Source organism: Anticarsia gemmatalis, chromosome 20, assembly GCF_050436995.1.
Source record: "Anticarsia gemmatalis isolate Benzon Research Colony breed Stoneville strain chromosome 20, ilAntGemm2 primary, whole genome shotgun sequence".
In the NCBI taxonomy this organism is placed as follows: domain Eukaryota; kingdom Metazoa; phylum Arthropoda; class Insecta; order Lepidoptera; family Erebidae; genus Anticarsia; species Anticarsia gemmatalis.
Window position 1 is genome coordinate 6,594,886 of NC_134764.1, and position 13,456 is coordinate 6,608,341.

General features: G+C 35.9%; 2 protein-coding genes across 2 annotated transcripts; one reads left to right on the plus strand and one right to left on the minus strand.

Annotated features, from left to right (window-relative positions):
- Window positions 1-4,683: 4,683 nt before the first annotated feature.
- On the plus strand, window positions 4,684-13,358 carry LOC142981476 (uncharacterized). The gene is made up of 2 exons (XM_076127424.1): window positions 4,684-4,856; window positions 12,210-13,358. Exons 1-2 carry the CDS (start codon window positions 4,789-4,791, stop codon window positions 12,925-12,927), a joined length of 786 nt encoding a protein of 261 aa, XP_075983539.1. The 5' UTR covers window positions 4,684-4,788; the 3' UTR covers window positions 12,928-13,358.
- Window positions 7,456-11,892, minus strand: LOC142981789 (uncharacterized). Its single transcript, XM_076127894.1, has 6 exons — window positions 11,757-11,892; window positions 11,490-11,645; window positions 10,247-10,394; window positions 9,530-9,867; window positions 8,376-8,586; window positions 7,456-7,628 (listed from the first exon to the last, which is right to left on the minus strand). The coding sequence occupies exons 1-6, from the start codon at window positions 11,797-11,799 to the stop codon at window positions 7,589-7,591; spliced, it is 936 nt and encodes a 311-aa protein (XP_075984009.1). The 5' UTR covers window positions 11,800-11,892; the 3' UTR covers window positions 7,456-7,588.
- Window positions 13,359-13,456: the final 98 nt, after the last annotated feature.

A 13,456-nucleotide genomic window follows, 5' to 3' on the forward strand; every position in this document is an offset into this window, starting at 1 on the left:
TAATTAGTATCTCTTTTTCTATCTTTTCACGCTAACAAAGTCGCGTACCGAAGTTATTTTACAATACTCATTTGTAATGTACTCTATATGCAAGTTCAGGTATAGCCTATCAACCTACATAGCTCTAGCGGAGTCAGTCAGTATGCCACCGTTACTCCGTGATGCCAACAATACTGCCCAAGTACTGCTCAACTGGACTCAGTCCAACAACGGACTACTGTCGATAGCCCCACATTATTCAGATTTATAGACAAGTGCAAGCCTGACAGTTTTTACTAATAAGTAGAGGCGCCTACAGCCAACGATTTGTGGGGTAAGCAACCGTCGCCGCGGTCATTCCGTAGATGGGTGACTTTTCAGTGGAATTTGAACTGACCGGTTGCCTCTGTGGGAGGGCGCGTAAAGGATCGGTCCCGGTTGTTGTCAACTAAGATAACAGTCGTTAAACTATATCAATCGAAACCACTATCCGTTGCTGAAATAAGTGAAATATGTATGAATGTGAATGAAGTGAAAGAAATTTGTAGAAATTGTTGCTAGTGGTGTGCTTTGTTATGTTTAAACCCATGAAAACAGAGCGTGGTTATGTTCGTATTATCACTCTATGCCTACCAGGCTTGCTATACACGCATTCGGTTCGGCAACATATTTATCAAAAACCGACTCGACTCACTTGTTCGGCTGGTGCCGATCGAGTTCATCTACACATATTTGATTTTACCGCCCGGCTAGGCTCATTAATGGCTTACTTTATGTTTTTCTTTAGTCTCGACCTTTACATAGGTAAGTTAATAAAGCCATACAATAAAGCCTACTTTTATATAAAATTGTATTGAAATTAATCATCGTAGATTTCTCAGATCAGTTATGTGTGTAGGTATGGTTAGTCACGCCATGGCCACGAGATAATTAATAGTAATTAATAGATTTGTTTCTTTTCTAACACATACAGCTATTAAATAATGAGCTCTGGATTCTAGTCATTTACTTAGGTATTTAGTTACGTAAACATAGTCCCGACAATTAGACGCGCTGCTATGCTGCAATGATTTCACATACCTAATAACAGATCATAAAGTGTATGAAATTCCATGATTCATTGTAAGATAGTAAGAAAAGTGTTCAAGGAACATTATATCAAGTCTTCGAGATAGTTTATAAACATATTTTTTAAATGTAAGTAGGTAAATCAAACCGGCACTTGACCAGCGTGGTAAACTCAAGGCCTAACGCTTCTCTCATTCCGAGGGGGGATCTTTGCCCAGCAGACAGACAGACAGTGATGGGTATTTTTCTTCACAGAAAATATTGTACAAATACATAGTGGTTAACAAAATAAATAGTATTTTGACATTAAGCTGACATACAAAATATTAAGCATAACACAGTGTTTTATAAAACTGGTTCTAGAGATGTAGGATTCTTAACCAACTACTGGCTGCCATGGTGGACTCACAATCTAAGTCCCATACCTTATTCCGGGACCCACCTAAAGTAAAAGTACCTACCTAATGTTTTAATTTACAGTAAAGATTTAAACAGACCATGCAGAATCATGCTCTTATCGCTAACCAAATTAAATCTGTTTCAAAAAGATGCAATAGTAAACTAAAGTTATATTATAACCTGCCTTTCAAAACATTACAATTCATATAAAACACAATAATTTACACTTTGTACAGCATTAGTTCGTCGAATACGTTGATAAATCAGCAGTAGGTAGCGATAGTTAGATGATAAGTGAGTCTGGCGCAGGGGCAATGTCCTATATGTTAATGGCATATCATAAAACCATTCCTATGATCATTACAAGAATATTTTCCTCAAATCAATCAGATTTATCTAAGTTCATTTACCTTGTTATTCCTAAATATTTCGAAGTCTACAGTCATTATATTTAGTCATATGGATTCGATTCCCACACGGAACAATTAATTGTGCGATCCACAAATAGTGCTTTCGGGTCTGGTTGTACTTATTGTACTTTGTGTTTGTTGTTGTTTGTTAAAGTCCTCGCGATTTTAGAGCAAATCTTAGTTGCCTTTTTAAAAGAAGAAAAAATTAAAAGGTCAAAAACTTAATTAAGTACATATTATTTTTTAAATGATACTTAGTTAAAGAATCTATGATACGCAAATACGTAACTCCCAATCAGCAAATAAATCAGTAGTTTGAAAAACTCAATGAATAACTTTTACAATTGACACCCACACCATGATCACGTATAAAATAAAAAAGGATGACTTTTATTTTCAAATCCAAACCCATCCAGCCGTAGCGAGTCTGAATGATGCTTAACCATGCAAAAAGAAAATAATTAACTAATCAAGTAGTCCTTGAAAAGGTAGACATGTCTGCTTAATTCCTATTATAAATCTAAGCGTTTGTTATTCTACTAATATTATAAATGCGAGTCTTTAAGTATGGATGTACGTTTGTTACCCTTTCACCGAAAAACACCTGAAACGATTTCAATGAAGCTTGTTACACTGATAGCTTATAAACCTGGATTAACACCATATGATACATTTTGCAACGGGTAATGGTTTCACGAAGTCGCAGATAGAAGCTAGTTAATTATAAATTTACATCTCCCAGCCATTGATATTACATTTAACAATTTATAATAAGTGTAGACAGGATGTTTTGTTATTAAACTGAGTGGTACATGTAACCCCTACTGGTTAATTACATAGACTTCCTTGGCATCTTCTGTCAAAGACGCAGATTTTATGTTAATTAGTTAATTATGTGTAGTCATACGTATTTGACCTACTATAGATCTTTAGATATATAAGAACGTATATAGGGTTAAATTCAAACCCAGAATCTCGTAGCACTAGATATCTAACATCATAGGGAACACATTTTGTTCTATGACATTTCACGTAACTCTAAACGGTTTTATTTCTCTTTTATTGCAAACTATCCTTTGGGCCTTTGGCAATACTTTGGTAGAGATTGTGGCGTGTGATATCTATAATAGTTACATTTTCTCATTAAATATTTACGCATCACTTTTTTAGGTTTCTATAACATTTTTCAGTCTATGTATGCGCCAAGCTCGCGCCCAACCGCACCCTCAACCCCACGCGTCAAAGGTACGCAGTCGCGTAGAGTTTTGAACATTCAAGCCAGCTCTATTTATATATGTATGAAAAGATTATCAAAGAAAATTATGAAAACCCGCAGAAAAAAATATGTTAGCTATCTAGACTTGCGAGGTTATTGGTGTTTAACGATATCATAGAAAAATATAGTTGAATGAATAGTATTAAAAGTGCTAAACGTATGTTAAAAATGCTATGTTAAAAAGCAAATTAACAAAGTGTAATTATGCGAATCATTGTTTAAAAGTTCAGTGAGACAGCTAGACGAAGTCACGGCCGACGGTGGCTATATTATTATGTTATCTGTGATATAACGTCCGGTATCTTTGCCGTGTTTCCTCCAAAACATTCCCATTGTGGGAAGTTGGTTCAAGTTCGACTTAATGTAATTATAGAAAAATATGAAACTAAAGGTGGGCTTACACTCAGAGTGCTTTACGCTTGTCATACTCTTCTGATAGGAACGTAGCGAGTTGGAGAGCATAGATCAAACCAAAACATAATTATCTACAGACTTTGCCCGTATTGACACAGTTAGTTTTAATTGTTTTGTTTATCTGTAGTATTCGCAAGATGAAAAATTGGTTATTGGTTAAACCAAAACCCTCAAACCAAAAACCTCTAACTCTTGATGCAGTCTGACACAGAAAAAACTTCTTGTTAATTAGATTATTTCTGTATGCTCTGGCATGATCAATAATTGAAACTGCTTTATTACATTTTCAAACTATAACAGTTTGAAAATGTTGACAGTGTGCAATGAAATGTAACAAATCTTTTAGACTATTTTACAAAATGGCAAATGCTCTCTTCGGTGCTAGTATTTGCGTAGTCACAGACTACCGGTGAGCATGTACCTTTAAAAGATTTCATTATTAATGATTACTTCTATAAAAAGGCGCTCGTGGCTAGTTGCACTCACCGGTCGGTAAACGATCAGTGGGTTAAGCAACCTTGGCGCGGACATTCCATAGATGGGTGGCCGCATAGTGGTATTTGAACTGAGCGTCTCCGTGCTTCGGAGGGCACGTAAAAAGTCGGTCCCGGTTGTTATCAATAAGATAACAGTCGTTAAGCCATGTCAAAGGCCTTCGGGTGGCTTGAACAACTTTGACACTAGGTTGACCACTAACCATACGACAAATGAAATGAACTTCTATAAAACCTATTTGTATTCCGTAGGTAGATATTTATGCATTTTTACAGGACTCTTTATTCGGCCCTACCAGATAATTGCATTGAGTTGGATGGCATGGCGACGGAAGGGGTTGCATGATACTCTCAGTGGTACCTGCTTAGAAAAATGAATCAAAATATACTTAGGTGAAGCGGGAAAAGGGTTACGTTAGAGAAATTAGAATTAGAAGCGTCTATATTTCAGAAAATTCCTACGCGCCCATCCTAACTTCTTCTCCCACGATGCCTTGCAGATAATAACGTTTAACATAATCTATGGATAACGCTTCAGCAGGACTATAAACATCCAATTGAACTGCAGAACTCTAAGAATAACATATCATACATCATAGAAAATCTCACGCCCTACCATTTTGTACTAAGAGGCTGTACGGCCGGCTGGCTTCAGTCGTTTACCGTTTGGCGCGAAAAAAACATACGCACGCCGCACGTTGAGTATTTTACTGTGTCGTTTTGTATAAATAAGCTGTTTATAAGGTGGATGCCGCATCTCTCCGCGTTGTTTAACAAGAATCACACGACAACTTCCACGGCCAAAGCCATGTACCGGTTAGTTTACTTTTAATTTATTAAATTAGTTTTTTCTGTGGTCATTTACGATTAAAAATAAATCTATGGTGTCGTTGTCTATTTTGGCGGATTGTTTGTGATTGTGATGAGTGTGTTCATAGACTATGAATGGAAATTGTGAATTATTTATTTCGTGGTTTTGTATTTTGTTTGGAGATTTAAATTATTTTACGCAAATGTCTAAGAGTATTAAGTAAAAAATCTATTGTGATTTTATGCCGAGAAGATCTATTCAAAATACTTACAAGTCACCTTAATCCATTTCAGTCTAGCAACAATAAATAAGATTATAACCGCAACTATACAAACATCCGCAGTTTCTCGATTTATTTATTCTATAGTTACATATTCGAATATTTTATTTCATACAAGTTTTAAATCTTAGTTTAAATCGTGCTAAAATTATAACTTTGGTAAAATCACTACTGAAACTATGATAATTAATTAACCACGTTTCGTGAAAAATAGACTTAGGTACCTAGTCATTTATTGGATTTAAATGTGACAATCGTTTTTAAGTAATTAACTAACTTTTTAAGTAAGAAATTATCTAGTTTTGATAGTTTAGCTTATTTTAGGTGTTTAGAGGAAAAACCTTGTGACTATTTAAAGGAACTAAGTAGCTTATTAAATAAAAATATCTGTTCTTGCATGCAGTTCTGAACGAAAAGGACGCATCTGACCTCCCCAGGAATATATCCTGTTATCGTGCCGAATTTTATCCACAATGCTTCAGGAATTTTAACATAAAAGATAGAGAAACAACATCATATTTTTCAGTATTAATAACGATTTAAGTTTATACAAATTCACGCAAAGGGCTACTTAACTAACTTCCGAGTAATTTACGGAAATAGGCGTGCTATTGACATTAGTTATAATTTGTTATAGTCACTAGACGCCAAGTACATTGCAATTAAAACAGTAATTCACATGTTAGCGAGATAAAACGCAACGTTATTATGTTTCAAGACAAAAACTACTCATTGTTGTCCGGACAATACTCGGAGAATGGCATTATGCGATTAATTACACACGTACTAACTATTTAACTGATTTACAGATAAAACTACTGCATAGTGTTTTGTACGAATTAATAAGATATACTTATATACTCACCCTCTTATTCATAAAAATATATGAAGTAATGAAAGGCTTATAAAGAGTTTTGTTTCTTTCACACCTTTGCGTAATGAAAAAGAGAAAACATATTGTAGTAGTATTTTAACTAAAATAGGTTTATAGTGTGTTTATGAATAAGAGGGTTTAACTGAGTACACGTAAGTCTACTAACTATTAAAATTTAACTGCTTTTGTGGCGCGGTCCGCAGAGTAACCGACTGCTAAACGTGAGGTCCTAGGTTAGATTTGTTAGACGGTGTAAATGAATTTATTCGCATAAATTTTGAACAACGAAACTAAATTCTCTTTAAATATGTTTGTAACTGTCGGGACACGGTTTGTATCATGTTTGGGATCGATGGGATCAAAATTCATTAAACCGGATACAAATTATAAAATTGCCCGGGCGAAGTCGGGCCAGTCCGCTAGCGATCTATAATTTTAAATAAGATAATAACAAAGATTTGCTTGCGTATAAAATAAATTAGTAGCAAAACAACGACGCATTACTTTTTTAATTTGTCGACAAACAACTGTTCAATGTTCAGGTCTATTCAACAAATATGTATAACTTACTAAATATTATTTCAGTATATTAAGTCAAGTGCACAATAAATCGTATATTATGTAACTCAGAGTCACATTAGTCACATAAAAAATAAACTAAGTAAGTAGGTGCGAAGCCGCAAACAATGCAAGGTGATGTTAAAATACAATTATTATAGTGTCGTTGAGTTATTACTACTGTTTTTGTGTTCGTGAACTGTTTTATACTTGACTAGAGTGACTAGTAAGTAAATAAATGAGACGCCCGTAGCCAGTTGCGCTTACCGGTCGGTAAACGATCTGTGGGTTAAGCAAACCTCGGCGTGGTCATTCCATAGATGAGTGACCGCATAGTAGTATTTGAACAGGGCGTGTCCATTATTTGTTCCACCAGGCTATGAGAGTGAAAGAATAGGGGTACAAATGTACACCCTCTATTCCTTCACTGTCATGGCTCAATGGGACGAGTAAACAACACCACCGGTGAGTGCTTTACGTGCTGTCCAAAGCCCGGAGCTCTACGACCTCAACTTCCTGACTCCGGCGAATCACTGTGAATTACTTAACCGGGACACATTATTACACTCGGAATTCGAACCCGCATATACTATAGGGCAATTTTCTACAGTCGGTACCGTCAAGTATCGAGAGTTTGACATTTAAAATGTACTGACAAAATAGTTCATACGGTGCCCGGTAGAGGCGCTAAAAGTAAAAAGAGGGTAATATTTCTAGACAGTAGTGATAGAGAATTGAGCTACTATTGTCTGAGGTAAAGAGGCGGTCAACTGTAATATCAGTCACGATACAGTTTCTACGGAACCGCAGTAATCAAATTATGACACTTATAAAAACAAATAACCTTAAAAGGCACTAACTAACGTATCAATGACACATGAAAATGCTGAAAAGGTCTTTATTTTTAACGGCCATATACGAATTCACCGTGATTATCTTTAGCGAATAAAGATGTCTGTTTGTTGGCAGTAGGTAATATGTACTTAATACATCCGCATAGGCGTATACAAGGTCTTCCATGTCTTCTACCAGTCTTCCACTGACCAACCTCTGGCTTTCACAGGCCTGAAAATAAATTATTTTGAATAAATAGATATGGACGTATTACTGTTAAAGTTTTATATACAAATGTTACAAAATGTTCATAGGACTATTGCGGGGTAACCTTTCAAATAAAAAAAATATTAAGAAAATCCGTCTACAAATGGCGGAGTAGTCGCACACACATCAAAAAACAATCTTTTGAATATAATACTTCCTCTTGTTTGAAGTCGTAAAAGACACTACTTAAAAAAATATCGGCCTCGTCTTTCTGCCAACTATGTTGGAGTCGGCTGCCAGTCTTACCGGGTGCAGCTAAATACCAGTATTTTACATGGAGGACTGCCTATATGACTTTTACATCCCGGTAACCTGGGTTATTACACAATACCCCTCGGTAGGACTGATTGTTAGACTTTCAACCTTCTGACTAGTGATAAAGACCGTCATAAAAGTACAGTCAACTTGGGTAACTTTGAATCAATTGGGTAACATTGACAGTGGGAATATGAACTAGTTTCGATTATTTTTTCATATGAAACCAACACAATTGGTAAAGGTTTATTTTAGTTTTACAAACTTTTATCAATTGTGTTGGTTTCAAATGAAAAGATAATCGAAACCAGTTCAAATTCGCACTGTCAATGTTACCCAAATGATTCAAAGTTACCCAAATTGACCTTACATCAAATAATATGAATTATACTTTTGAACGAAAGTGAATGATATTAATATCTCAAATGATGGCATAGTATGAAAAAAGTTTCTTACATATTCTGTTCATCATATTCGTCATGTGTTAGCGGCAAATTCTGTGAGTCCACTCCTCTCCTACGCAAGTCCGCCATTTTTCCTCTCATCTGATTGTCTCGCACGTCCTGTGACCCGGTCAAATGCCTACGATCTAACGACATACCTCCAGGAATTTGCATACCATCTCGCCTGTATTGTGGACCACCGCCTGTTCCGACTACCGGAGTTTCTGATAACAATAACAAACACAAATTTCAATTATACATATGCGATCCCTCTTTACGGGCGAAGACACATGCCCAGCAGTGGGACAAATTTATTCATTTTATTTATTTACTAGCTGACCCGCGCAACGTCGCTTGCGTCACTTAAGAGAATGAGTCAAAATTTTCCCCGTTTTCGTAACATTTTTGTTGTTACTCCGCTCCTAATGACTAAAGCGTGATGTTATATATCCTATAGCCTTCCTCGATAACTGGGCTATCTAACACTGAAAGAATTTTTCAAATCGGACCAGTAGTTCCTGAGATTAGCGCGTTCAAACAAACAAACAAACAAACTCTTCAGTTTTATAATATTAGTATAGATAGATATGTGTGCAAGTCTACTTGTTGAACGAACCGACACATTATTAAAAAAAACTATTAATTAATTAATTAATCCATATAAACTATTAAAATATCTTAAAAAAAAACATATTTCTTTTAATGAATAAAATTAATTCTACTGGGCGGCATAGAATTGGACCACATCGCTGTCGATTGGATTGGAAACGTGGCAAAACACTGGCCGTATACCACGTCGTACAATTAATACGTTAAGCAGGCATATCTATACTATATACTATAATATAATAAAGCTGAAGAGTTTGTTTGTTTGTTTGTTTGTTTGTTTGAACGCGCTAATGTCAGGAACTACTGGTCCGATTTGAAAAATTCTTTCAGTGTTAGATAGCCCATTTATCGAGGAAGGCTATAGGCTATATAACATCACGCTACGGTCATTAGGGGCGGAGTAGCAACGAAAAATGTTACAAAAACGGGGAAAATTTTGACCCATTCTCTTAGGTGGCGCAAGCGAAGTTGCGCGGGTCAGCTAGTGAATTATAAAATTACAATTGATTTAAAACAAAAAGAGAGAAACAGCAAATTAAAAAAATAACTGTTTTACACCTTCTTCACTTTCCTTCTCTGAGTCTGAGTGGTCGGCAGGCTTGATTCCCATGTACCTTTTCTTATGAGTTCCCTTTATTTCGACTTCGTGAAGCATATTACATAGATGTATGATCATCTGGCTCACGTCCAGAATGTTTGTGTACATTATAGCCATGTAACTTGACGGTGCTTTGAATCTAAACTTGTATTTAGAAAACTTCTTCCTAACTATGTAGAACAGTTCCAACAATCTTTGATATTTGGCTATAATTTCATGGACCATGTATCCGACTTCGAAGTCGGTGCTGTTCCGGTACGTGTACCTCAATTCCAAGTAACGTCGAAGTTCCACCATACTGTAACATAAGGGTCGAGAGATATTATTTTGTTCCTACTTAGTAGTTGAAAAAGATCACCATATTATACCTATATTATCTCGACTTGACATAATTAGGTATCGTCTCGATGATACCAATGCCATTTACTGTGCAATAAAGATCAGACTATAGATTAAACTAGACCATTTAATATGCTACTATAGCTAATAATTATTATCATTATGACAAAATGTGTGATCTGAACATATTATGTTTCCTACATTTCCACATTTTGATAAAATTTTGCAAATGGATCATTATTACCACACAATTTTTTCACGCAGCCGAGGACCGTGGCTATTTCATCTACTTAATATTAGTATAATATTCAATTACAATTAAACAGAAGCTAACTTACGCGCCCGTGTACGTAGTGACAATGAAATAGCAGAAATGTGTCCTCATTTTGGTAGTCCCGTCAAAGTTTGAAAAGGTCAAGTCGTAAGACTTCGTGTAGGACTTCATGTACCAGTATACATTTTCCCACGGGTACACGAGGATCTGAGCTGCAAGTTCATCGTATCATATGTATAACTTTAACTCATATGATTTAACGTGATGCAAAATTGCCTGTGAGCTCTTTCGAAAGTTCTTGAAGATATGCAAAGTCCCCAACTTGGCCAGCGTGGTGGATTCAAGGACTAACCTCTCTCTTACTGCAGGATTTAGACCCTTGCCCAGCAGTGAGACATTAATAGGGTCAATTAATTATATTCAACGTGGAGCATTCGTTTGTGACTATTGGAGCTCGATGGGGGCGTTACCACCCACTAGGAGGAAAAAGACCTTTTTGCGTGAGGCGATAGTAGGTCCAAAGGAGAGTAGGGAGCCTTAGCGTGCATGATATATCTAGATCAGTGGTTCCCAACCGGCGGTCTGCGGAAGCCAAAATGTGGTCCACGAAAGTTTGCAGGATGATTAATTTAATACAGAATAATATAAAAGTGGTCCCGGACTAGGAAAGGTTGGGAACCCCTGATCTAGATAATAATCAAGAATTCTTGTAGTTTTAAAATAAAATAGCTGTAGCAGATAGACAACTGTCAGATGCAAAGATCTGCGGGTCACTGAGGTTCTGTATCCTAGTTTTCTATGGCTATAATAATAATATTTATTTATTCAAGTGACCAGAGACTCATTTTTGTTAGTAATTAGTTAATTAGTATGCCAGCCACGAACCTAGCATACAAGGCTCTCTATTAAGTTGTCGGACTATTAGGAAGTTGGTTGGTTTAGATAGTAAATGCATATCTACTATCTATAATGATTGTAATATTATATCGCTCCTGTACATCAGTTAGTTAATATATATGTCGCAGTAAGATAGATAGAGCCGTAACATAGTTATAAAGAAGGAGTTTTGGGCAAACCGACATGGGTAGGTTAGGTTAGAAGCCTTCGTGGTTATTTTTTTAAACCACCCAGAAGGAGGAGCCCCGTGAAGCGGGGCTCCAGCGACATCCTCAAACTCTCATTATAACTATGTTACGGAAATCGGCATATAATTATATCCCTAGGGATATAACTATTTTACGGCTTCGTCTATCCTACTGCGACATATATAAATAATAGTAAATAGCATTTTGTTTATGGAAACTTACGTATAAATTTAATTGAATCAGTCCTTCGCGTGAAGTTAACTCGAAAATCATCGAAATTATCGACCAATGCCGATAATTCTATTTCGTCCCATACAGGATTGTCTTCGCCTAGTTCATTTTTGGTACTTTCAAAAACTGGAATTACTGAAATGAGGACTGGAAAAAAAAGTGACTTTCTTGCTTATCGCCCATTAAATATAATATACCTACTTACCTTCAGGTTATTAATCATAAAATATTTTGTATAATATAGACAAATAAACTTACACAATAACAAGACTACAATTTCTTTGATTTTATACAGTCCCATGTTTCAGGTTTTCACTAGATTCATGTTTGAATACTAACCCATTATTTTATATTTTGTTTCATTTTGAGTATAAGCACTTATGTATGTTTTAACGGTCATTAAATATATTAATGACTATAGCATCAAATTGCAATTTTACTGTACCTACTTAAACTATGAAATATTTACTAGCCTGTATAACAATTTTCTACAGTCTGTACTATTGAGAACCTAGAGTTGTTTAACATTTGGAATTTTCTGCAAAAATACGTCCTACGACGCCCGCTAGAGGCGCTGACCATACAAAATTTCTTGATCGTGCTACTGTAGTATTTCTTAGCCAAATTTACCGTCATTCTTAATGACAAGACTGCGATATTAATTATTAACTAGGCATAAATATAAATTAAAACGTAATTGTTTATTTTCAGAACGGCGACAGCGTTGATGGTGTGTCTCTGCACGAGCACAGTGCTAGCAGCTCCTCAGAACACCAACATTACGAATGTAAAGCAACAAGCCGACACCACCATCCCACAAGACCCCACACAGTCTACAAGAGAGGACATCTTACCACTCACTATACCCGCTAGTACAGCAACCGCGAAAGAAACCTCAAAACAACCAGATACTACCAAACCATCAAGCAGTCCACCGAAATATAACTACTCAGATAGAATTTACTCCATCAAAACTAAACCTAAAATAACCACTACGACAACAAGTGCCCCCACAGAAACGATAACAGTTAAAGTAGTTAATGATTCCGATACTACAAGCGAGATTATAGCACCGTCTGAGAGTAAACAGACAGACACACGGGCGACTGAGAATTCAACGCTAGTGTACGAAACGACAGCCACAGAGAACGATGTAGAAGTAGACTTCGTCACGGAGAAATATGAAGGAGAACTGACGGTACAAACTGTAGTTGATGAGGAGACAACGAAAGCGCCTACAGCGAGGTTCTTACCCAAACTGAGCCATTTTGGTAAGACAGGCTACGACTCATTTTCGCAAAACTTAATCGGACCTTCTTCAAAAAGAAGGTTTAGGTCTCGATGCCGATGCGAGAGAATATGGAACTGTGCCAAACTTCAGATCAGTGTGCCGAGATGTCCCGAAGAATATTTTATGTGTTGTTCGTAATTTTGTATGTGACTGTTTAGTTATAAGCCCACCGAGCTTTATGTTTATCAATTGTAAGTGGATAGTACCTCACTGAACTCTGTCAGAATAATTGTGTGGATGGTGTGATATTGTTAATTAATTATATTTTCGTAGACTAAGTCATTTATGTAAAAATAAGAAAAAATAAACTAAATGAATACGCTTTTTGCGAGAATAAAGAGTCGTCATAGTCCTATAGTGATTGGAACATGAATGCCATAGAAGTCTGGCTTCTCTTTGACTAAATAAAATTGCTAAAGTTTAATTTACAAAGTTCCCGCTCGAGTTGTGTTAACAATAATAAAATAACGTAAAGTAACTTCTGTACCATGTTATAATTAATTACCTCTAGATTATAAGTAGGTTTACTAAAATAAAATATTTATTAATCATTTTTATTTTATTTATATGCCATGGAAAATAGACATGGAGACCTTTTTCAATTATCTGTTAAACTGTTTATGTTGCTAATGTCAAAGATGCAGATTTAACAGAACTAAATAAAAAC